This window comes from Melospiza melodia, chromosome 18 (genome assembly GCF_035770615.1).
Source record: "Melospiza melodia melodia isolate bMelMel2 chromosome 18, bMelMel2.pri, whole genome shotgun sequence".
Taxonomy (NCBI): Eukaryota; Metazoa; Chordata; class Aves; order Passeriformes; family Passerellidae; genus Melospiza; species Melospiza melodia.
This window is the reverse complement of record NC_086211.1, coordinates 7,774,637-7,800,423: the sequence shown is the minus strand read 5'-3', so window position 1 is coordinate 7,800,423 and position 25,787 is coordinate 7,774,637. Positions and strand designations below refer to the sequence as shown.

Below are 25,787 nucleotides of genomic sequence, written 5' to 3'. Positions count from 1 at the left end.
ACTCTGTTAAAAGAATGACAGGACCTGTAGGACTGAAATGGCTAAAATACAGCATAAGGAATGGTGCAGTTGTAAGCCAGGTTGTTGATGTTGACATTTACACTGTCCATTGTGTTGTCTGAAATATTATCAGGTGGTGCAAGTTGTTCTAAACATCTTCCTTAGGCATTTCAGAATATTTTAAGTGAGCTAGTTCAGTTTGAGGTGTCACAACCTGAAAAATACATTTCTCCAATGGAAATTTCTAGCAAAAAAATGTAGCCAGGGAGCTTCTTTCCCCATGTTTCCAGCTTATCTGAATCCTGAGGACATCTTACTTTTCTGTCTGCATAGGAAGCAAGTATATGTCAAAAACTATTTCAATAACTGCCTGAAATCCAGATTTATGCTGACAGCTTGTGCTTCCTGCTTGGTGTGATGTGATTGGAAATTATTATGCTTAAGTAACACAGGTTATGATAAGACAAGGACACTATTGACTAAAAGCACTGCTAGCAGATACCTAAAACACCTGCTCATTTTAATGTGAAAGTGTGTGAGCCCTGAGGTTTCTGAATGTTGCAATTTTTGTTAAATATTTGCAAATGTCAGCCTCATCACATCAAGGAATATTAGCTAAAATTCAATGCAATAGAAATTATTTTGTATACAGGACATTCATAGTCATATGGGATATTAAATCCATTCTCAATTTTTCTCCTTAACTGCCTAAACAGAAGCCCTAAAATCCAGAAAGGTCTTGTGCCATCAAGGCACTGGGCATGTATTGCCTTGACCATTGTAAAACGGGGTTTGTCCTGCTGCTGCAGTCTCATTTTGGGTTTCTGAGGGATTGCTGTGTCCCTCCTCATCCCCTTTTCCTGGATGCTTTCTATGAGCTGACATTCTCCAGGTTGGGAGCACACTGGGCACCTTAAATTAGCACATGGGCCTGCTGCAGCCCAGCATTCCTGGTATGTACCAAGAGGATTTTCTCTGCTGGTTTTCAGTTGCATGCCTTGGAAGGGTAACTAAGCTCTCCTGAAACTCTATGTTCAAATGGGGGTTTTTTTTTTGGCTTATTTGGCTTTCTTTATCTCTAGAATAGCTTTTATATATAAATCTCCCAGCAAACTTGCTTGATGTAAAAGTTGTATAGTAGAGACAGATCTTCTGAAGTGTAGGAAATAGAAAAGCAGATTTTTTTACGTTGAAAGGCAGTTTGTAAAATTTTGAAGTATCAAAACCAGAATAAGATAGCTGAAATCACACAAGTAGAATGAGGAACCAGACTGTTGTATCAGCAGAAGAAAAACATTAGGTTAATCTGTATTACAACATTCTGAAAGAATACAGAGCTTTGAAAACAGCTTTCACCAGGGGGTGGGACATTTTACTTTTATGTAGAGCTTTTGTTCATTTAGAATTGTTTACTCCAGCAAGCAGTCCTGTGCTCTTTGTTTGACTGAGTTTTCCCATTTGGCAGACCCTTTGCAATCACATGGATAACATTCTTCTTTCCACTGAGACACAGAGAAACTATTCTTTATTGACCTTGCTTGTTGTCCTAAGTGACAAAAATATATTTATATGCTAGGTGAACTGTATGACTTCATCACTGACTTTTAATTGAAAAATTCTTCAAAGCAAAAACCTCAAAGAGCTGCTTTCAATTCTTTTTTTTTAATCCAGTGACTTCTTACTAGCAAACAGCTCTGCCCTCAGCTACACATGCACAGCTCCCACAGCTGCACAAAGAACTGTGTGCAAGTATCTGAGTGCTGAAGCTGTGTCAAAACATGAAAAAAATGCCATGCAAAGAAGAAATACACATTTTGGGTCTAGGAGGGGATTTTTTTTTTTTTTTTGAGCAACAGAGTGTTTGCTGGGGAAGTATGGATGGTTTCTTTTCTGTTTTTTTCTGTTTCTGTGCCTGTTAATTTTATTTTTTTTTATGGTTGCAGTGGGAAGCAAATCAGAAGAGCTGGACTGACGTACACAAAATCCTTCATCATCTCAATTTTAGTTTCCTCACTAAAATTGCAAAGCACAGAGCTCATGGACTTTGTGATACTGATTTAGAAACCCTTTTAGCATTAAAGTTTTACATGTGGGGTATTGTAAATCAAAGGCAGGTTATGTAAGGACCCAGCATGCCAAGACAAAATTCAGTCTTGGTCTAAGTGAGCACAATTCTGTTAAAACAGATGGAATGGTGCACATCTAGCCAAAAATGTTGAATCTGTATTTATCTTGTGTTCCTGAATGCTCACTTAAACCCTTTTCTCACAGAAACAAAACTCTGGATGAAACTAAATGGGGTTCTATCCACATGTAGGCAAGTGGTAAATCTTCATTTATCATAAACTGGACTTCTGTGACTCCTGCAGAGCTATGACAATTTACACAAATCCAGGCTCTGTTCAGAATGGTCTAATTTGCAGAAATGCTGTGCCCCTGCAATTCCAATGGAAGGCAATGAGAGCTGGGGTTGCTCTGCATTTCTGCAGGGGAGAAAAGTCAAAGGCCCTTTTGTTACCACTTAGCACATGTGCTGGGAAAGTGTAGAATTAAGATCCCAGTGTCAGCATTTTCAGCAATCTTATGCAGGCTACTTACTTTTATCAGGTCCAAGCACAGTAAAAATCAGATTGGGCCCCTTGCTAAGGAATCCTGATTATTTTTTTTTAACTTAGCCCTGTCAAGCACAGTCCTGTTTATACCTTCATAATTTCACAATTAGAGAAGATAGTAGCAGAACTACAAATAATTCCATGCAAGTCAAAGGTGTAGTTGTTTTGACTGAACACCTAATAAAACAAAGGTGGTCTCTAGCATTTGCTGTGGGTCCACATGGATTTCTTCCTTCACTTGCAAAGACTTTGTCTTCCCTCTTACACCAGTACCCACCCCTTGGGCTTGCTCCTGGTTGGTGATGATGGTTCTTACCCCCGATCTGGAAAATCAAACCATTTGAAGAAAAACTCTCATTCTGCACTCTTCAAACCTAGCTGAATTCTTCTGTCCTCTCCTTTTCACAAGCAATTGAACCAGAACAGGAAACTGCTGAGCCAACAGGGGGAAAAAGCATCTCTTTTGTGTTAAGAGTTTGGCTGCTGAGCTCCTTGACTGGCTCACCCTGGGTTTGATAGGTGCCAGAGCCAAGGGTAAGTGTGGGAATGTGGCCAGAGGTGGAGGAATGTGCTTTAGGAGCCCTTTCCTTCAGTTTAACACTGAGAAACTGCACCAAGGAGCAATTCTGTTTGTAGCAGTGCTCACTGCAATGGAAAAAAATCTGTGTGGATTTTAAAACCAAGAGGACACAACCATTGTAAGTAAATAGTAAAGCCTTTATTCTCGTTAAGAACAGCATTTTGAAAATAAAACATTTGCCCATGCTTTACAACCTTTGTAGTTTTGTATACTTATGTACAGTCATCATGGTACACATTGATTGTCTTGAAAACCCTTGAAAGATGTACTTAATAAGATACCAGTATGCAACAATCAGCAGGAAAAAAGGGTACGTTATAAAACACACGTTAATACATTTAATAAATATATATTATCTATCAAAAATGAGCTTTAGCTCTCATCAATTAATAAAAAGCACCTGCTTTGTAATCCTGTAAATTGATAGAATAATCCAATTGTTTTGTTATAAAAGCTACAATGCTCCCTTTTGTATGGCCTTTGGTTAGACCCAAGGCATCGAGCTCAGACAGAGCCAAGCAAGATGCCTGTGTTTAGAATAAAAGCAGAAACAGCTCATTCTAAAGTATTTCATGTACCTTGTTTATAGAAGCAGCTGGATGTATTGAGAGTGTTCTTCTGAAGATGCTACATATTTTCTGGCAAGTGTCAAAATCAAACACCCTCAACCCATCTGAAAGCTGAAATCTGTAGGACTTTGAACTCTTTTCCTGCCATTGATCAAAGCTGGTCATTTTACATCTTGTTTTGCTAATAGATGCTTTTGTCAGATGCTTTTTGATTTCATTTTTCTGCATGGAAACACCATGAGCACGTAACCATCAAGGGACAACATAGTAGCTTTTATAGTATAAAAGCTAATTTTAATCAGGAGAACTGCGAAAGGCTTGTGCTTAGTTACTTATTCATGTTGTTCACAGATGCTCTACATTCTAGAAAACTTTCAAAAAAGGCAAAAGTAAATACTGTAACAAAAATATAAGTTAACATAAAGGTGCCTTTCTTCAATTACTGTTTTATTTTGGGGCATTTTACATCACAGACTAGTGACTTACAAAAAAAAGTTGCTCATCACTAATTGTAAAAAGTTGGAAAATAAAGACCCTCCTAAATCTATTGCCACACATTCACCACCACACATGAAACCCAATCCTGCTAATTTTTAATTCAGTGAATGTCCACATGACTAACCCAGTGAGACTCGTCATGTGAATTGCAGTTTGTAAGATCTGGCCATATCTTTGCATAAGCCCTGAAATCCCAAACAACTTCATCAGAAGCAGGATTGGGAACTCTATTTATCAATTCAGTCATATCTAGAAAAAGAAAAAGAAAGTTTCTTAAGATAACTATGTCTTGTATAGTTTTTGTCAAAGGTCTGTAAAATGTGTATTATAATTCATAAGTCTTGGTTGTAGCATGATAAACTCTTTAAAAGAAACCTGTCCTACCATTTATGCCATGGTCATCTTATATGTTTTTATGCTAAGAGTTTTATAAGGGATTTTTTTTCCTAACTTTTTTAAAAGCAAAATTCTGCAGGCAAGTGATGGTAATAGTTTTTTAATTGTTCCAAATTATGTGTCTTCTGGGTGGCTATAATTATCTTAAATATTATCTTATTTGATCAAAGCTCTGCTCATAACAAGCAAAATGTATTTCTAAGTCACTGGATAGCATGCAATATCCACCCCTACCCTACTTGGTTACTAAGGCCATCTAGTTACATACAAAATGAAATAAAGGATCCCTAAAACAAGCACATGCTTCCTTTGCCTCGAGGAGGGAGGGCAGGGGGGAGCTGACATACTCCTTCACTCATGCATGACAGAAAAACATTGCTTCTGGAGGAGAAGGGCTTTGAAATAAAACCCCATAAGATGATCATGGCAAGAATGGCAATAGATATTTTTCCATATATATATATACACATATATCTGTGTGCAACACTTAGGGACTGGTCTTGCAGCCTCTGTACCTTGTGTAGACCTACTGGTGTTGATGGGGCTACTCGTGGGAGTACAGGTCTGCAGGACTAGGCTCTAATTCAGTAGAAATGGAGGTACATGAGGAATCAGGAAGACTCTTGAAAAATAAAAAGCTTGTCTTTCTTCTGCAGTATACAGCAAGTAACTTCTCTCTGTGAAGCTACTAAGCTATTCAGTTATTTGTACTTTTTATTTTTTAGTTTGAAAATATATATTTTTATTACAGCATATGCAAAGTTTAATTGTTATATGTTTCCTATGCCTTCAAGTAAAAACAATTAGCTTTTAGTATTGAGGAAAGCTAAGATTAACATTGGCCAAACAGTGAGGATACAGTGATGTTTTCAATGTCCGATATGTATTAAATGTTAAAGAAAGGAATGATTGCTTGAACATAATGAGAAACCATGGCACAACAAATGGGCAATGGGAACCGTTTAAATAACCTGGAGAAAACAAAGATGAAAAGCCTTGAAAACTCTGCCTTATATCAACCCAAGAAACTGCATGGGGAGGGGACGACTAGGGAAGAAACCACCTTAAATAAAAACAAAAACAACAACAAACCACCTCCAGCACAGAGATTCTACTCTCTAGGCACTAAAATGCACAACCACATTGAAATGCACGAACAGCTGCGGCCGAGGGGAGCGGAGCGCTCGTACCAACAACGGGGGCTCGGGGCTCTGACCCTCCGCAGGGCTCCTTCCTGCCCTCCCAGCGCCCCTGCCAGCCCAGCCCGGCCAGAACAGCCCTGCCAGGGACGGAGCCTGGGCTCTGCTCGCACCCGGGACACTGCGGGTCACCGAGTCCAGCCCTGGGGCCGGGGAGAGCCGCCCCTGCCGGGGCCGCGCTTCTCGCTCTGCCCCGGGGAGCTCCGCAAGGCGCACGGAACACGCACAGAGCTCCGAACTGCACCTCCAGGACGGGCACAGAGCTCCGAACTGCACCTCCAGGACGGGCACAGAGCTCCGAACTGCACCTCCAGGACAGGCACAGAGCTCCGAACTGCACCTCCAGGACGGGCACAGAGCTCCGAACTGCACCTCCAGAACGGGCACAGAGCTCCGAACTGCACCTCCAGAACGGGCACAGAGCTCCGAACTGCACCTCCAGGACAGGCACAGAGCTCCGAACTGCACCTCCAGGGCAGCTCCTGACAGAGCAGGGCTGCTGAACAGCAGAGCTCCTGAAAAAGCTCAGCTCCTGAACAGCAGAACTCCTGAGAGAGCACAGCTGCTGAAAGAGCAGAGCTCCTAAACAGCAGAGCTCCTGTGAGAGCAGAGCTCCTGACAGAGCAGAGCATCAGCCTGCAGAGCCACAGGGACCGAGCTGCCACCGAGGGACCGTGCCTGACCACACACGGTGCCGTGTGACTGTACAGCACAGCCAGGGAGGGAGCAAACAGGGGACTTCTCATGACGTTGGACATGACAGGAAAAGGAGAAAAATGGAAAGAAATCCCGCGTGTTTTCGGACTGTAGTGGCAATCTCTTGTGGCAACATGAATTAAGTTTAGGTGAGAGGAAGGGATTTTGCAAGCAACTGGCAAGCACCAAAACCAGGCTTGCCTGGCACACAAGTTACAGACAAGAGAATATCTTACACTTCAGAATACAATATCTCCTCTGCCAATTTAAGGTGTGCCTACTTCTGTTTTAAATTAGATTCAGCTTCAGTTTTACAATTTTGCTTTTGCAATTCTCCATTCAATGGTGTTCACATTTAGGCAAAATCCTCTGCAGGATTTAGAAAGATCCTGGATGTTTTGTTGCTTTGTTCTGGTACTGTTATGGATTCCTTCCCTCAAAGACACACTGCCAGGGAACAACATCTGCAACAAGGATTCTTATTCTCTACAGCCTACAGCCTTTCACCAGAGATGTCGTCCAGTGTAACTTGGCGGAGCAGTTGGTATCTGGAAATAAGGATAATAAACCCATAACTGAGAGATCTAGACTGTTCAAAAATCAGTGTTATCACTCTACACATACAGGACAGCTTTCCAGATGGCAAAGTGATACTTTCTAGAGCAAAGTGATACGAAACTCTTCTTCCACGCATACAGTGCATTTATCTCTCTGTAAAACCATGACTATATATACACATGAGCTTTGTATCCAACTCAGAATACAGCAAACCAAACAAAAAACCCCAAATTCTCAAGCTTCTCATCCTTTAACTGCCTTCTCCCTGAGCTGCACATTCAGAAAACAGGCAGAGATTAATTAAAACATCAGAAGGATGCAAGCCATGACTGACAGCAAAGCCAAGCCTTTTCATTTTACTCAAGTTGACATGTTTCACACAGTCTTACCCATGGAGGAGAATTCTTGTATCTAGTCCCTCTTGTCCACTAAAATCAGCCAAAACTTTACGTACTTAAAAACAAAACCAGACCTGCAATCAGTTCATTTCAAATTGGTTTTAAATGTAGAGGCTGAGTTATGGAATCAGCTCATGATTCAAAAGAAAGAAAACCCAACTCACGTGAGTACAAACTGGCTCATGAGTAGATTTTTAAGAAGCATGTGGATATGCATGAAAAATGTGGGGATGAAAATTTTTCTTTTTCAACAGCATGCCTGCTATATGAAATGTCTAAAGTGAAAATTAAACATGATGGGAAAAACATTTGTAAAGTCCGTTTGGCATCACTAAACCAATCTTACAACAACCAGGCTGCAAAAATACAGGTCTATCAAAGATATGCCAAACCATTCTACAAGGAAGAAAAAAGGAATGAAAATATTCTATATTCCTCTTTTATGAATCTCTTTTCAAAATATGTACAAATCTGTAAGTTACAAAGAATTACATGTATTTTACAAGTAAATGGAATATATGTGAAACAACCATTATCTGCAACAATTATTTAAAGTAACATACTGCCTGGAAACATCTGTGTGACTCACACCATCTTGAAAAAAATCAGATTAGAAATGGTGTCACTTAATAGTTATGTTAAATACCTTAACACAAATTTAATTTGAAATGGCCATTGAATATGTTGTCTTACAAAAAATCTGGTTCACTGAAGCTGCATTGCAAAATGTGAATAGCCGAGTAAACAAATGCAAAATACTTGTTAGCTACATATGTTAGAGGGAAGGGAAGCATTACATGCATACTTGCTGCCTTAAATTTTCATTTATAGCTTTCCCCCTGCTGGGAATAAGCTAAAGCAGGTTTTTCAATTAGTAATGGTTGTATATATCAGTGCATTTCAAAGATTTCTTAAATCATCACATTTTGATACTTACAGTCCCACCATTTAGCACAACTGCCATCTCAGTTGGCTGATAAACATTGCTTCTAAAAGGAGCACTGGGCCGGCTGCCCAAGCTGCCGTTCCGAAATCCTGCCGTCCTCAGCGCTGGAAAAGAGACATCACACTCTTAAACACAATTAAAGCTGTGCAGCCACACAGCCTCTTCCTTCCAGTTTGGTTATTGGGAACTTTGCCACTGATTTTAACTTCCATGTTGCTTTTGAACGGCTGTTTCCCTTACATGTTGAGAACAGATCTCAGAAGAATCAGATTTACATTGAATGAATTGTTTGCTAGGGAGAGGTAAAAAGGAACCAAATTTTTGAAGCTTGCTTAATCTCATTTCAGTGGGAGCTCAGTGTCTTTAGTCACCAAACCTGTGATGTATCTTGCACAATGTGTTTTGCAAAGTGCTCCCTGTGTTGGTGTGGATGCTGTGGGGTTAAGTTACATTTTCCTTTCTATCAAACTCAGTGGACAGGGATCCAAAGCCTCGCTCAAGCCAGTAAGCAATGCTCACAACCCCCTGAGCATTACTTCAGCATGACTAGCAAATAAGGATTTTCCAGATGTTTCAGATTATATTTACTCTGAGAAACCAGAAAATGGAGTAAATATTGCTTTTGAATAGCTTAAACATGGCAAATCACTGAAGCCAGAGAAGACACTGAGTGTCCTTTTGGATGTTTATACCAGGAATAAAACAGTCTCCCCATTAATTTTAGTACAAGTTTGGGTTCAAGATGTAAATTCTGAGTGAGACATGCATAATGAGGGATATGCTGCTCTCTCTAAAGCAGGCTGGGGATTGGCACATACAAACTCCCTCTTTAATTTTGAGGGTAAATGATGACTTCAGTGCACTCAGACGTGGCCAGGGAACAGAGCTCATTTATCACACAATGGGCAAAACTCATCTGTCAGCTGCTAAACAGAAACATGCACAGTTCAGGCACCTAGGGCAAGAACTGCTCTTAAATTTAATTCAAATTACAATTCTACAGTCTCTGGCTGAAATAATGAATGAGCTGAAGTTTATGAGAATTCCAGCCCAGACTTTAATGAAGCCAGGATTTATCTCCAATGTAGTTGCTCTATGTAGAAGATTTAAATGGATCCTCCTGCCATATGCTGTCCTCTATCCACTGCTACTCCTCTCTTGGGAGTTGTGCACCAAGATGAAGATCAGTACTGATTTGGCATGGAAATTCAGAAATTCCACCCTGCAAATGCTCAGCTGTTGACTTCAGATACATATAGACCCTCACTTGCTCTATTTTTGCAGAACACTGGGAGAAAAAATTATGAAAATGCCTAAACTGGAACGAAGTATTTTCTATTAGATATTTAACCATCTCAAGGTCAGTAACCTTTTTTTTGCTATTTGACTACTTCTTGTGTGATAAACACACATGATTGCACTGGTATTTGCTATTACACACAGACACAAAAATCTTTATCATGCACACCATCATGAAAATATTTATACAGAATATTTACACAAAATATACACAGTCATTTCAAAGCTATCTTAAAGAGCCAGTAAATTCAATTTCATATTGCTAAATTGTCTTTCCCTATTACTGCAAACAGCTTCAGTTTTTTTGATGTGAGAATCTATCACAAAGGTTGTAGACAAAATACTTATTTTGGGGGTTTTTTTTCTTACACTAGTTTTAACATTTTTCCTTGTACTTTTAATGTTACTATTAAATAAATCCACTTGCATAGGGCATGTATAGGTAAAAACCCAGCAGTACTGAGGATATTTGATATTTGTCAAAGCCTCTTTGTAACACATTTGAAATTTTGTTCACTTTGCTTTTAGCTATTAGCTGTGACTGTGAGTGGTAGTACTAGAAGTTATTAAATGAAATTTAATGATACCAGAGCTGCTTGGGCTTGGGTTTCCAGACAGCTGTTGCATTCTACATTTCACATCCAGATTTCTCTTGTTTAAGGCAAATTCCCTCTGCCTACAGAGGCTGCCCTGCCTCTGTGCACTGCACTTCCAGAGAGCTCTGAGAACTCAGTCAACTGCTCTTTGTCCAGGCTTCCAAATACTTTAAAATCAGTTTAAAGTGAAAATAACTCTTCTAAAGAGATATTTCAACCTATCATATAAATACTAAAATCCCAGATTACTATGCTGTTTAAATGATGTTTAAGTTAATGACTTTAAAATAGGTTTGCTTTATTAATGCTTAATGTTGTTCCTGGCATAGAGCAGCTCTTGTTGCAATGCATAACATGAAGGTACATTTTTGCTCAGAAAGAAGGAATCAAGGAGGATATATGCTTGTTTGAACCTGAACACTGTTTGGATTGTTAAAATGCTGCTTAAAATCTTAAAAAAGAGCAAAGTTATAAAATTGTTTTACACAAATATTAGTGGAAATAACAAGAATAATGGAAAATATGTTTGTCCAGGCATGTTTTCTACTTAAAGCTAACTATTTACTGAAACAAGTATTACAGTCAGAGAACTGTTTTCTGCTTATCATGTCTTCCAAACTTTACAACTAATACATCTTCTATTCTTAAACATCATTCTTAAGGATGGAGTAGTTGAAGAAAGTACCCTTCCAGTAATTTCTGAACTCTTGATGATGAATTCTTAAACTGAGTCTGATCAAATGGATGAAAGGAGAGAACATTCTCTTCACCCCTGCAGAGCCAATTGCTCACAGACTCCAGGTGCTTTGCCACTGACAGGGATCTGACTCAGTGCCTTAGTTATTATTAAAGTATTTACTTCAAGTCTCTACCATGCTACCAAGTTTTGTCTCCAAACCCTGCTGTCCCAAGCCAGTCCCTAAAGAACTGCTGCAAAGGAAGATTTAATCTGTTTTGATGTATTAAAAATTCCTGTATGCCATGGGAATAGGAATGACAGGCATTTATTATGGTATACATTAACAAGGGCATCAGATAAGGAAATCTATTTTGTATTGTACTGTCATTTAGATAGATTAAAACAGAACATAAATTGAACTATAATAGACACTATAATGATTTTGTAGCTATCATACATCTATCCATTTCACAAAAAAACTTAATTACTGAATGATTAGATCAAAAAGGAGCTTCCAGTTCTTTTTTTAAAATGCACCCATGAATGGGAATGACACAGAGTGAAAGATCCAATTTTGTTCTTAGATCTGCCTTAGCCAGAAATAGCTTCACTGAAGCCATTGCAGTTACTTTACTATGAAATTAATTTAATGGGGGATGGAGGACAGTAAAAACAAACCACCACACTAAAACAAAAAAAAGAGTTAAAGAGTGGTTTTAACAGTCCACAGTGCAACTGTCTCTTGCTTTGGAACATTAGTAATAACAACCATTCTTTTATTGTGATTTTTTTTTTTTGTTTTACCACTGCCCTTATGGTATCTACTGACAGAACAAACTTCCCTACTAGAAGGAGACATTTAAAGTTTCTGCTAAAAAACTTAGAGGAAAAAATGCCTTCCTGACCCAACACTGTGCCAAACAAAAGTGTTGTCTTCCTGCAAGTCCGGTCAGTGCCCAGGGAAACATCAAACCCAGAGGAAATCAAAGACACATAAAGGTGAATAGGAAGGTGAAGTGCCTGGACCACGTGCCCTAAGCCTCCTTTCAGGGGCTGCCAGAGCAATGTGGCAGCTCCTGCCTGGGCTACCACGCCAGTATTCTTCTCAAATCAGTGAAAAACAATCAGTGTGACTTGTAACAAAATCCTTTATCCAGGTGTGGGGCAAGAACACCACGGGGTCTTGCTTCCCACTGCTGGTCAGAGGCATCCCTGGCATTTCTGACATGGCTTGAACCTCCAGCAAGGGTTTGGATCTCTGAAGCACCAGTTGTTGCTGGTCCTTTCAGCAATCACTCAAAAACATTTCCACTGCAAATTTTAATGATGTGTGATCAGACATTGTTCTGCAACAAGGAAGGCAAATTACCTCAAAACCTCAGTGAAAGCTCAGATGTTCAAGGCTTCAGAACAAAGGCTGTCTTTGAACTGTCTGTAAGCCACTTGGCATTTCTTCCCCCCACAGGGACACAAAGTGGCACTAAATCCATTTTAATGGAAAGATAATTAATAATAATTATTTTGTTGCTCAAGTGGTTGAGCAATTTGTAACATAGATCACTTCATTTATTTCTGAGGTTTTGGGAAAATATTTTGTATTAAATATTGATAACTGCTAATTACAAAAAATGTAATTTAAATTATTTAAAGGTTATTTTTTCCACAATGATTTTTTAATTCTTTTGGTGTTGCCTTTGCATTTGAAATTGTTCAGTTTTTCAAAGAAGAATCAACATGCAGAGGATAATTTTAACCTATGTATTGTCTGTGTTTTTTAATTTTTCTCTCTCACTATCTTAGTATCTTAGTGAAAACTGTAAAAGGGAATAAGGTGTAGTATGAAAATTACTGTATTTATCATGACCTTCATTTTCAACACCTGAAAAATGTCTCATACAGAGTTTTCTTGACACTACAAAAAAATATAGTCCTTTATAGGCAATTTTTACCTGCATTATGTTCATCCATTGAAAAGGCTTTATTTTCCATGTAGCTCCTGGGAAGCTGAATATCTTCCTCAAAAGCGGTTTCACGCATCCTTGGCTGTGAAGTATCAAAATAATTGGGCGTGTTTTCCTGCTGTGATGGAAGGATGGTACAGTGGACCTCTGGGATGGCATGAAAAATAACAAACACCCAGCCACTGGACACCAGTGCAATAGCCAGAGTGGGATCACTCCATTTGTCCCTTCTCTGGAGCTCAGCGTTCCCGAACAGGTACATAGTCATCCAGGCCACCCAGATCAGAATGGAAAAGAAAAGCGTTATAATGAGGCAAACTCCGTTTTTCTTCCATTTCTTAAACTTCCCACAGAGCGTGAAAAAGGAGAATCCCAGGGTAAATACCATCAGGAACATGACATAAATGGAGGCCATCACAAAATCCATGGGCTCGTAGCTGCAGGCCAGCTTGTTCTCCCTGACCACGGTCAGGACCAGCCACTCGGTCGCGATGATGACCTGCACCAGCATCAGGCACGTGGCCACCCCGGCCAGGTGCCACCCCGACGGGCTCTTGCCGTGGCGGACGAGCCTGCGGAGCCTCCAGGCCTGGGCGAGCAAGCAGGAGAAGCACAAAGCAAAGATAACTCCCCAGAGAAACCTTCGGGTGGAGCACACCATCTCATCTTCCTGGATGATGAACGCGAACGTCAGCCCAAACAGTCCCAGAGTGCCGAAGAGAAAGAGGAAGTGCATTCCCAGGGGGCTCTTCTTCTCTTTGTCCTTGATGAAGGGCAGCCTCACCAGCAGGATCAGCATCAGCAGCAGCGTGGTGAGCACACCTGCCCCCGCCACGGCCTCCAGCACGATGCCCCAGATGGCGTCCAGGTCACACAGGTACACGTACTGGGGCAGGAGGTCCAGCCCGCAGCCCCGCGGCGTGCTGGAGTTCTCTGAGGAGCCATAGCTGATCACCAACAGCAGCAAGAAACCAATGGCTGGGTAGGTTTTCATTTTTCTGTCTGGGACAACAAAGCATTTGTTTAGCTAGAGCTGAGTTTGGAGGGTTTCACAGCCGCTGAAGCCCAGCTTGTTCCAGCAGCCCAATGTTTACAGTTTGTGCACTGGATCTGCAGCTGGCACAGCCTCCCCCTGCCCCCTTCACTGCCCTCCCAAAAGCTGCTCTTGCCTGTTGTACTCAGAATGCAAAATGACTCATTGCTCTGTTTGCACAGATTTGAAAACAACACTTCCAAACTCTGACCCTGCAAATGGCCTACAACACAGCCAGAAAAAATTATGTATCCTGTTGCAAATATTACATTATCTGCAAACTTGGACACTTACTACCTGTTTAAATGTAATACTCCATTCAAATCAAGGTGTTTAAAGCATGTTTAAGTTGCACTAGGCCTGATGCAGGTGTAAGCAATATCACAATTAGGCTGTCCCACAGCCTTGCTCCTTTTACTGGAACAAAGGCAGAGTCAAAACCACTTTTTAAATTATTACTTTTTTAAAGGATAAAGCAATCCAAGGAAAATAAACACTTTACATTCTTAAAAAAAGAAAAATTTTGTTTTCATGCTCGGTCAATAGGCAGTTATCATATTCACTTCTTTCATCCTCTTCCAAAGCCCAGGTATTAGATTGCATTTGGAAATGGGAATGGCAGTCTGGAAAAATCCCATATTCTGTGACAATGGTGCACACATGCAGTGTCATCAATCAACTAATCAAAAATGAATGCCTCATTGTGCTTCTTAGCCAGTCCAAAGCCATTCAAAGGGAACAAATAACAAAACCCAGAGCATCTCTTTCCTGGATCCAGAAAGTGGACAATGGTAAACACTCCAGGAACACAACACATCCCACTTGACCACCAGGACCAAAAGCCTAGACAAATCCCAACTTGAAGTTTTTGGAAGAACATGGGTTAGGTGCTTTAAAAATATACATTATGGTGTTTGCTTTTATTAAGCAAAGCAGATTGTTAAAAATTGTAACCTTTAACTCCCAGTCTGCCTGGGCACAGCCCTGTAAGGGCAGTCTGCAGCAAACCCTGTGAGGAGCAGATCTGAAACCTGACTCTGTTAACCTTCAGCAGCAGTCAGAGCTGCAGGTTCCAGCAGGATTTTCCTCACTGATGTGAGGGATGTTTCAGACTCACACTGGAACTGTATGAGCACGAGGAAGAAAAGCACCCATAAGCAGGCAGTGATGTCAGTCAATGTTAATCAATGTTTAGGGTGCAAAGTGAAAAGCAGAGGAACTATCAGGAGTGTTCTGTAAGCCATACAACAGCCCTAAATGGTTACCTGTCCAAAGAGATTAAAACTGCTTTAATGAAAACTTTGAAAACTTTAGTAAGAGTTGAAAATATTTAAAGTAGTGGTACAGTGTTGCATTGAGCACAATCAGTCATAACTAACACAAGAACTATTTACACAGACTGAAACTGTGCTGTGTCTCTTAGAGCTGAGAACTGTGGATGTTCTCGTGCTTTACAGTCCTGTAATGACCAAACTTAAATCCTGAGGATCTGAATCTTCAAACCAGTGTTTCCCTGGCCATTTCCAGCCTCCATCAGGAGACAGATGATGAAGTTTATGATGTTTGCTATCAGGGGCACCATGACAGCAAACATGCCAATATAAACCTGTAATGACTCCACGGGCTTCACCCACACAGGGTACAAAACATCCTATTGCAAACCTTCATCTCAGAAGTGGAAGCTGTGACAAATAATGTGATGAGGGCTTGGACAAACAGGAAATGGGTAATGGGCAACCTCTGCCAGCCCACAGATATTAATCTTTGCACTATTGGAAGGGCTGCAATGTTCTAACGACGCAATGACCTGCTAAGGACAAGTGATTTGTTTTTTCTACCTCTCTGTAATTTACTTCATGCTGGATTGGTAGAATATACACTTGTTTATATCTGATTTGTGTAACAGGTTCTTCAATGACTCTGTTGCAACACCCACGTTAAAAACACTGACTTTACAGACAGAAAACTAATCATCAGTGAAATATATTCATTTCTGTATTGAATATACGCTCAATAAATCTCCTTGCCCTCTGAGTACATAATTAACTAGAAGAAAACATTCCGAAGATAGTTCTCCAATTCCTTTTATGCACAGTCAATTCCTACTGCAACTTGTGAATTTCCTCTTTAGAGTGTTTGAAACATCCTAAAAAGTGTGAAATGGTCAGTGCCTGCTGCCACAAAAGGGGAAATCCACTGGGATTTACTAAGGCAATGCTCCAAACCAGTGGTACCATTGCAACAAATAGGAGGTCATGTGGGAAATGATTCAAAATTCATTCTAAAAGTCACCCAAACTAGAAACAATAAAGAGCCCTAAAGTGAGGGTCATGTTGATTTTCCACTATCCCATCACTTACAAATTATGGTAAGCATGGACTAAATTGCTTTCAATACTAGCTTTGTTTATTAGCTATTCTCCAAAGACCTGGGGGGGTAATTAATTAAGTGCAAGTATCCCCAGTTCTAAGATATTTTCCAGTTTTCTGGTTACTTTATTCATGTCATGTAACCCTCATGTGATTGAGCTATTCTAGGACAGTCTGTTTCCATGGAGATTGTGCTGCATGGGTAAGCAGTCATATTGTCAGGCCATCATTTGTTTCCTCTTCCTATTTGGAAGTGTTTGGGAGGGGGAAGGGAGGGTTAATGAATCTGACTATTTCCCCCTCCATGAAGAAGTGGTTAGTTTTGGAAAGGGGGAATTAAGCTGTGACAAAATACATTCATAATTCAAAATACATATTCTGAAATATAGAGGTGTTCAACTCAAGGGGAATTTTCCCAAGTTACTTTGTGCTTTTGGGAAAGCTGATGGGACATAATCAGTGGTCCTCTTAGAAGGGTCCCAGACAGCCACAATACTGACCAGGAAGATCTCTAGGACTGCTGACAGCTATTCCTGGTGTGAAATAATTCCCTACCCAATGTCAGTGAGTCTCACTAAACACCAGATCCTGCCCAGAGCAAAAAACGCAGAGCTTGAAGTCTCCAAAGGAGGAATCTTTTCCTCCTAACTGCTATCAACAAAGCATTTGTTTCTAACCTGTTTACTATCAGTTTCTGCCTAATTGGGCAGGCAGTATTAATAATCCACCCCCTGAGACATTACCAGCCAAAAAAAATCCTTTCTAGTGCTGATACTGAACACAGATAGTTACAAAAACAAGGGGAAACACTGAATTGCAACACACAAGTTTGGCAAGTGAATACCTCAACTTTAGCTAAAACTACAGATTCAATCATTTTAAGGGAAAACCATGAAGTTGTTGGGTTTTTTTCCAGAAAAGTTTTTTTTTGCAAAAACCAGAAATACATCATTATGGGGGTTTTATTAAAATAGCATCTTCCTCAAGCCTGTGCAGTGGGTAGGATGGCAAAGTTCTGAGCCTCTTGAGATTTTATAGTAAAATTTTACTGCACATTCTTGCTGGTTGTTACTTAAATCAGTAACTGTAGAGGAAGAGTATTTTTACATCTTTATGTCTAGATTAGCTCTCACTAGAGTTATGCAACCTCACAGTTGTAACAATGGTGCTCTATTCGGCTGGCACTTCGCTCCTGCTGCCAGAGAACTCGAGTAACACAGGAGTGCAGTGAGACATTCCAGCACAGGTACAGCCAGTGGCACTGCTGCATCCCCTGCATACTGCAATGAATGTTCACAGCGAGCAAAAGCAACTTGAGATTTTTTCCCCCCCTCCAGATTCCTCTCCAAAATTTTATTTTGGTAAAGCCATTAAGGCAACGTACCTGAAACCAGAGCAATCAGGAACATTTACAATCAATATTCTAATCAATAAGCCCTACACATTTTAGGCAAAAGCAGTGAACAATTAGCAGGACAGCTACTGTTTCAATCCAGTACTTAATTTTTGGCTCAAAATCTGCTCTCAATGACAGCTGTAATAACTCCACTGTCTTCTACAGAGTGAGGTCCCTTCATTACATTATCTGGCATAGAGTCACTACAGAATTGCAGACACAAAGCTGCCCCAGCGGGTACAAACTACAATTACAAGCAACTAAGCAGAAAGAGAAAACCTCACAGTTGTCATCAAAACGTTGTCACAGTTAAAAATCAATGAGGCTTTCTGTAGCTAAAATCTTCTGACCAAAGCTTGCAAAGGGATTACAAAAAGACACAGCTGTATGCTGCTACAGAATATATATCCAGAATAAATGTGTAATTATGCAAAGAGTTCAGGTTAGGCTGTTCATGGTTAGATGCATTATCTGCTCCTGTACCTGGAGTTCAAATGTTAGTCAGCTGACACAGGGAGATGCATTCAATGGCAGAGAAGAAAAGCAATCTAGTAAATATAAGCAGTAGTAGCACAGATAGTAAGCACACAGGCAGAAGACTGGTTCACTGTGCAATCTGCAAAAGAAATTCCACCCCCGCCACGAAGTGTTGGGGAGAGACGGGAGTGAGGAATTAATCACAACACAGGATCTCTGCCAGCTGCTTTTGATCAGAACTGAAGAATGAGCTCCAGGACTGATAACAGAGCAGCAACAGCCAAGTTGAGATCAGACTACTCAAGAGACGTGTGTATTTCCAGAATAATAATTAATAGTGCAATTGTGCTTTGTAGGCAAAAATACAGCAGTGATTTTGACAGCCCCTGCATCAAACACATCATGCTCTGTTACAGCCTCACGGTTACAGAAAGCAAGCCCCCACTCCAAAAAGGACATGTAGAAAAAGTATTGCTTTCATTTAGAAATACTTTGTGATGCTGAATACACTATGAAAGTATCTTTCTAATTTTCTAGGAGCTGAATTCCCTTTGGTCAGAATCAGTGTATCACGTGTGCCTAGGTACTTCTGACTTCAGCGTCTGGTGTTGAATTCACAAGCGATAGCAATCAATTACGGTAATCAACGTTTTTGTTTTCTTTGCTAATTCTCAGACTGTTTCTATTCATGTCACAGCCTTCTCGCAGATGGGTTCTGTCACCGGATTTCTCCTGATGTAGCGAGACAACACCTCAACCCTGATATTCCCTGCTGGTACTCGGTACTAGCGCTGATCACCAAGCTGGGTGTTTGGGTTCAGCACGCAGGAAATCCTGTTAGCCTTGGGATAAACATTAAGGGCAGGTGTAAACAAAGGGTTCGCATAAGTGCTAAATCCTCTCTCTGCGTGGATTTGCGGAGAAGTAACACAGAGACAGGGCTTCTATTAACTGGAGGGAAAACTGCAGCGCACCCGCACCCAGCCGGAGCTGCCGCCAGCCCCGGGACCGGCCGGGGGCCAACAAAGGCTCTTCCCCCTCGGCCTCTTCGCTGTCCCTGCCCTTGAGCCCCCGCGGGGAATGCGATGAGGTGCCGGGCTTGGCTACAACCACCCCGCGGTGCGAGGCCGGGCGGCCCCTCCGTGCGGCCGGTGCGCGGCTGCCCCCGCTCCGGGCTCGCCTTAATCCGCCCGCAGCCTCCTCCTCCTCCGGACGGTACCTATCCCGCTTCAGCCTCCGCTCTTTTGTCCCTTCGTTCTCTTCCTCTTCGGTTTCTTTTTCCCGTCTCTTCCTCCCCCGCCTGTCCCCGCTCCTCTTCCCCATCCTCTCCGAACTCCGCTGCCCTCCTCGCAGCCTTGCGCCCCGCTCCCTGCAGCGCAGCCCCTGCTCCGAGCCCCCCCGTCCTGCCCTATATCCCATCTAATCCCCCCAGGATTCCTATATCCAGCCTGTTGTCTGCTGGCGGCCACCGAGCTAATTCTGCGGGCAGCGGAGGGCGCAGAGCCGGCTGAGCGGCTCCGCTACGTCCCTGGCCCGCAGCCCTGGCCCGGCCGTACCCCCGGGGCCGCTCCGGGGCCGCTGTTTCCCCGCCCGCCCCGCCGCCGGCTCACCCGCTGTCCGCTGCGGCCGAGGGCGGCGGGGCAGCTCTGTCCGCCAGCCCTCCGCAAGTCACATCCCGGCTCCGGCGGCGCGGCGGCTCCGCGGCGGGGAGCGAACGCAGCGCGCACCGCCCCCGCGGCGGCTCATGGAGCGCCCGGCCCCGGAGCGCCGAGCCCAGCGGAGCGAGCGGAGCCGTGTCCGCCGCGCTCTGCGCCCGCCGCTCCGCCGCGCCACGGCCCCGCGGCCAGCCCCCTCCCACCGCCCCGCCCCGCTCGGGCACGGCTCGGCACGGCTCGGCTCGGCGGGCAGGGGCACTCCGGGGACGGGGATAGGGACGGAGCACCCCGGAACAGGGACAGAGCCCCCCACAGCGCCGGGGCGCTCTGGCCGCGCCGAGCTGCCCGGCTCCCAGCGGAGCGGGCACGGTGAGGGCTCGGGCGCGCACTTACACACACACAGACCGCTCAAACACACACTGCTCACACACACACACTGCTCACACACACACACACACTGCTCACACACACACGCTGCTCACACACACACTGCACACTCTCACACACACACACACACACACTGCTCACTCACACACTCACCCTCAAACACACGCTATCACATCCCACACTGCCATCCCGCAGCCCGGCACCCCGCGCTGTGCAGCCGGGCACGGACCGGAGCTGGAGCCGGGCATGGCCGCAGCCCTTCGTGCTCCGGTGGCACGGGCAGGACACGGCGCGGGGCGGGAGCAGGCACAGGCACACGGACCGGCGCTCCTGCCCGCTCCTGTCCCCGCAGGGCTTGGGCAGCCCCTCCCGGGCAGGCTAGCCGGCCATGCACACACCTACGGCCAGGTGTGGGACGCGGAGGTGAGGAGGTTTCAGGGTTTTTAGCCCTCTGACAACGGGGGATTTTGAAGGGGACTGGATACGTTCAAACCTTCTCCAGATGCAGCTTCCAACCGGCCACAGCCGGAGACAACAGCTCAACAAACACTCGGAAGAGAAAACGTTGGGAGCCTGTGTAGGGTGCAAGCGACACTTCACACGCAGGGTCAGCCCTGCGAGCGCGGCAGGTCCTGCTGGGCACTGCTCCGTGTCTGCCTCCTACCAAAACGGGCAGCTGCTGCCCTGCTTTGCAGCTTCCCCACAGCTCAACCCCGAGACAGTCAGAGCCCTTAGACAGGGCTTCCTGCAACTCCAGGAGGAGATATTTGTAGGAGGAAAAACAGTTTTTCCTCCTGTGCTGTGCATCCCTGGGTCATGCACCCCTGCATCCCTGGGTTATGCTTCCCCTAAAACCACTAAGGACAGTCTGGGCAGGCACAGCTGACCCGGCATCAGCAGCAGGGAGTGCCTGGAGTGTGTCCTTCCTGAGCACCTGCCCTTCTTGCCAGGTTTCCATACCCAGAGCCTTCCAGAGGGAAAGATCTGCCCTGAAACGTGCGTTCTTCAGCACAGCAGAATTGTAACCTTTAAAGAGACTCTTCCTAATGTGTGGCTTATTTATCTGTCATTTATGATGCCTTGGAGGGTAGCCTGAACTTCTCAGCGTGGCTGACAGGGAGTAAATTGGATGGTGGGGCTGGTCTGTAATTGCCTCTGTTTAGGAAGGGCAGCAGGCGGAGAAAAGCTGAGGCAGAGGAACAATTTCACATTTCTGCTCTGTTCTTTCTCAATTTCTCTATCTTGCTGCTTTCAGGTTTTAGGCACTGGTTTTATTTGAATCACGTGTAAACAACATACCCTGCCCTTGCATCAGTTGACAGGTACACTCTATTCAAAGTTAAGCAGGATAATTTTACAGAATTAAAATGAAGTGGTGAGAGGTGAAGTTGCTGTAAACTGCCCAAGGTCACCCAGCAGTCTGGTAGAAAAGTGGAAAATACTGGTTCAACAGATCAGTCTGTACCCCTGCTCCATCTTGGGAGCCTGAGCCAAGCACCCAAATACTACAGTACCAAGCAAAGACCTTTTTGTGTACAAATAAACACACAGAGCTCTCTGTGCCGTGCTGGATACAGAGAGGTGGACCAGGGGAAGGATGAATCACAAGGATTCATGTGCTGTCGGTCTTGGCCGGCTCACAAGGGAGCAATGTGCTGAGCCCTTCAGCAAATGCAAATCTTGGGCATTGTTCCCTTCTTCCTGTGTCTCTCACACAGCCCTGGTTCCCTGAAGGAAACTGCCTCCCTCATTTGCCTTGTACTGATGGAACAGGGAAGATAATGCCCTTCACAACCATTGCTAGTGGGTCAGGACTGAACAGGGCTGATTTCTCACCTGCTGAAGCAGTTTTTAGTGTTAGCTACCATGGAAAAGTGCAGGACAGGACTCCAGATCATCCAGGAAATTACAGGAGGACTTGGTAGAGTAGCTGGACTAAATCACAGTTCCTGTTGCATTACTTTCCACCTAGTTAGCTTTGAAAAACATGCTCTTAAAATAGGCTTTTATATAGGGGAAAAATACTTCTATCAGTCAACCACAAACTCATCAGCACCTTCAGCATGTCCTCACCGTAGGCAGGATGGAGTGGGTGCTGTGACCCAGGCAGACTGTGTGAATTCCCTGCTCCAGATGCTGCTCTCTACTCCTGCAGCAGTTCCTGGGACCCTGCAGTGCCTGTAGCCAGAGACTGCTTGCTTGTGATCAGTGCTTGGGGGGGCTGGGGAAGGGGTGAGGTGTGCTAGGACAGAGCAGAGGCAAAATTTAGAGACCTCCACTTTTGCCATGGAATTCTGCAAGAGCTGATGGCCTAAGGAAAGGTGAGCTCAGTGCTCTTGTTCATCTCTGGAAGGGTGAAGAACATGTTTGGTATCTATTTGTCTTTATTTTAGACTGAGTGTGCAATACAGTCAACTTTTAAAACTCCATTGCTTTTCAGTAATTTTACTCCTCCTGTTTCCTACAACACGCATTTGGTGATTGAACAGATTTTTAGCTTTCCCCCCACCAATATTTGGTTTATTGCTTGTGACAATAGGTAAACAAAGAGTCTGTGTGGTGCTGCATTTTCCTCCTCTGCAGCAGTGCTCCCAGCAGGGTTTGACAGGAGGGAGCAAGGCTGTTAGAGCAGCACTGAGCAGACACCACTCACCCCTCCATGAATGCCAAATCCATATCCCACAGACTGTCACCCTAATTTCAGCTGGTTTTCTCATGTCCCAACCTGAGATAAAGGCAATTTCCATCCTCTGCTCTCCTCTTACCCTTCAGAAAGCCTGGCAGGTGTTGTGTTTATTGCAGGAGCAGGCACAAAACCAGTCAGGCAGTGTTTCACTACCAGCTTTCCTTTGTACTGCAGAACCTTTTCAGTGGGCACTCTGGTTTTGCAGCTCTGCCAGCACAGAACTGTGCTTGTGCCAGTGCAGTTTAAGTGGAATATTTCATTAAGAGATCAGCAGCAGGCACATGGAAATGACAGCAATCATTAAGTCTGCATTGCTTTGTTTGCACTGGGGAGCCCCAGGCACAGGCAGGGCTGCAGGCACAGGGGGAAGGATTCACACAGCCCTGTGTAAATCACTCCAGATTGCCCTGAGACACACTGAGAGCCTTCGCCATGGGCTGGCCAGGCTCTGCTCTCTGCTCCTGGAGGCTGAGATGCTGCAATAATGAATATGGCAGAAGAGAGTAAGGAGACAGCAGGTGAATTTGCCCCTGGCAGTGGTGTGTGGTTGATTCACACCATTTCTGAGCCCTGAGCAGAGGTGCTTTTCCTTCCACAAATCCCTGCAGCGTGATTAGTTTGCCTAATACGTGCCCTGCTTTTTCTCAGGGCAGGATGCAAATCCTGGTGCTCCCATTGGTTGGCAGCATCAAGGAGGCAGTGAGATTTGTGTGACCACCCTGAGATGGTTTCTCTGTTACTGCAGAGGGTTTCACACCTCGCTCCTGGCACTGCCCAGGGCAGACTCTGCTCTCTGCACTGTGCTGTGAAATGGGGGTAGTGAGGAGAAGGGGGAATAAAGAAAGAGAATCTTGAAATCACTATGAAGAAAAAGATGGGTGTCAGGAAGGAGATGGATGCATGGAGGACAGAGAAAGAAAGAAATTATTGAAACATTATGGAGAAATATAATCTGGAAAAACTTCTATCCATGGCACAAAAGAAAAGTGCTCTCAGGGTAAATGGCTGTAGTGTTGGATGTCACATCCACTTCAAATCCAAATTAGACCTGTTTATCAAGCTTGGGTTAAACAAACCAAGGTAAGGACACACCTTTACAGCAGTGCACCTACTGATAATTCCTTTTCTGTTTGGTAATAAATACAGCCTGTCCTGTGGTTCACCCCATCCCTTGTTTGGCCATACAGGGAAGGCAGTGAGTCTCCTGCACAGTCACAGCTCTGAACACCAGGACAAGGGAGCAGCAGGTGAGATTTGCAGGTGAGATTTACAGTGCAGTCAGTATGATGTTTGTTTGTTTTCTCAACACATTCCTTTATCCACTAGTAATAAAACTGTAGAGAAACATGGACAAGTTTTATTATTTAATGCAGCTGGTAAGAATTCAGCTAAAACACAATTTGAATCAGGATGGTCTGTGACAACAGGCATGGAATTAAAGTCCTTGTGACTGGGAATTTGCAAACCTGCAAATCTTCATTTCACAGGGAAAACCAGCAGAGATAGGTATTTAAATCAGCATATCTCTGGTATATTGAGTTATTGCTATAGCCTCTCTGAGGCTCTGCCTAGATAAATCTCAAACTGGCCAAACCATTTGGATTTAAAAAGTTTATACTTGACCTTTGCACAGACAAAGTCCCAGCTGTATTGAAATGAATTTGATCAAGCAAATGATTTGTGGCTTTCTGTTCTGAGCATGAGCAAACTTCCTTAATTTGGGGAGAGAGTGACCCTGGCCGAGAACCTTGAGCTTCCCTCTGGTGTGTAGCTGTGGATGGTGCTGGGTGCAGTGAGGTTTCTTAGGGTGAAGATTAGATCCCCCCTTAGATTCCCCTGCTGCAGGGAATGGTTACAGTCACCTACAATCACAGAGAGATTCTCTACAACCTCTTCACTCCTCATCCCATTAAAGATATCAGCCAATTCAACTGTGCCACCCTTGAATGCACTTATGCTTCAAATAAATGCTTGATTTATAAGTGCTTTTATTTACATCCGCTGGTTTCACACCCACGCTGAGGTGTAAAGAGTTTTTTTTCTGAATGCTGCTAAGAATGGTGCTGGCACCTCTTGAATGCAGCGTCCTTAATGCCCTTATTTGTGATATCTCCTCAGGGAAGAGGGAAATCACACCCGGATTTTTTTTCTGACCTTCCTCTTTAGTGGCATGTTTGGTGAAAAATATTGGCCCCTGTTGTGGACTATGTACCTAAAACAAAACAAAAACAAAACCCCCAAAACATGTTTGTATCCCTGCAGCTGATTGAACAATCCTCTCTTCGTGGTGTGCTCAGGGTTTCCATTGCTGAGACTGTCACCTGCTGGCCACGGAGAAGCTCGCCAGGATCTCGGGAACAACCTCAGAAACTGATGGATTAAATACTCGGGTTTGCCTTTAGAAATTTCACATTGAGATGTTCCTGTAACTCTAAACAGGATGGTAGTTCTGTAAATGGAGGTAGACAAGGAAAGCTTTCACATTTACAAAACATCTAAATTTCATGGAGTTTTAATGCAAAGGAAACCAGGTGCTCATCACAATGAACATGTGGGGTAAAATGCTGGTTCCAGTAAATTTAACTAAGCTTAACTATAGCAAACTAAGCCATAACCAATTAGCAAAGGAAAGGGGAAAAAATAAAGGAAACTAAAGGCTGGTTATCCTGCCTCTGGCAGATTTTTGTCACATTAAACCATGAATACAAGATGACATTCAGAAAGGGTCACATTGACCAGCAGAGCTCAGCAGGAGTCAAAGGACCTTTACTGAAGATCTGCACTACAGCTTTTGCAG

General features: G+C 43.5%; 2 protein-coding genes across 4 annotated transcripts in view; one reads left to right on the top strand and one right to left on the bottom strand.

Annotated features, from left to right (window-relative positions):
- The window catches only part of IQCK (IQ motif containing K), a 34,982-nt gene extending 31,465 nt beyond the window's left edge, over positions 1-3,517 (top strand). Inside the window, exon 9 of the mRNA XM_063171919.1 lies at positions 1,944-3,517. Coding sequence (XP_063027989.1) covers positions 1,944-1,972 — 29 coding nt within the window. The 3' untranslated portion in view covers positions 1,973-3,517. The remainder of the gene's footprint in view (positions 1-1,943) is intronic.
- GPRC5B (G protein-coupled receptor class C group 5 member B) lies at positions 3,309-19,959 on the bottom strand. Of its 3 annotated transcripts, XR_010030023.1 has the most exons (5): positions 19,873-19,959; positions 12,976-13,989; positions 8,444-8,556; positions 6,323-7,098; positions 3,309-6,226 (listed from the first exon to the last, which is right to left on the bottom strand). XR_010030023.1 is itself a non-coding variant. In XM_063171917.1 (4 exons), the coding sequence occupies exons 2-4, from the start codon at positions 13,979-13,981 to the stop codon at positions 7,054-7,056; spliced, it is 1,164 nt and encodes a 387-aa protein (XP_063027987.1). In that variant the 5' UTR covers positions 13,982-13,989; positions 19,873-19,959; the 3' UTR covers positions 3,309-7,053. The 3 variants fall into 3 exon arrangements, 2 of the variants coding, with proteins under 2 accessions (XP_063027987.1, XP_063027988.1); XM_063171917.1 differs by having other exon boundaries at positions 3,309-7,098; XM_063171918.1 differs by having other exon boundaries at positions 3,309-7,098; positions 12,976-13,985; positions 19,873-19,951.
- Between the last annotated feature and the right edge of the window lie 5,828 nt (positions 19,960-25,787).

Excerpts from the sequence above, each read along its gene's own strand:
- GPRC5B (XM_063171917.1), bottom strand. The coding sequence starts at position 13,981 with ATGAAAACCTACCCAGCCATTGGTTTCTTGCTGCTGTTGGTGATCAGC. Across the intron at positions 8,557-12,975 it reads AATGGATGAACATAATGCAG|CGCTGAGGACGGCAGGATTT; the intron begins GTAAAAATTGCC and ends TCTCTTTTCCAG. Across the intron at positions 7,099-8,443 it reads TTGTGCTAAATGGTGGGACT|ATACCAACTGCTCCGCCAAG; the intron begins GTAAGTATCAAA and ends CCTTATTTCCAG.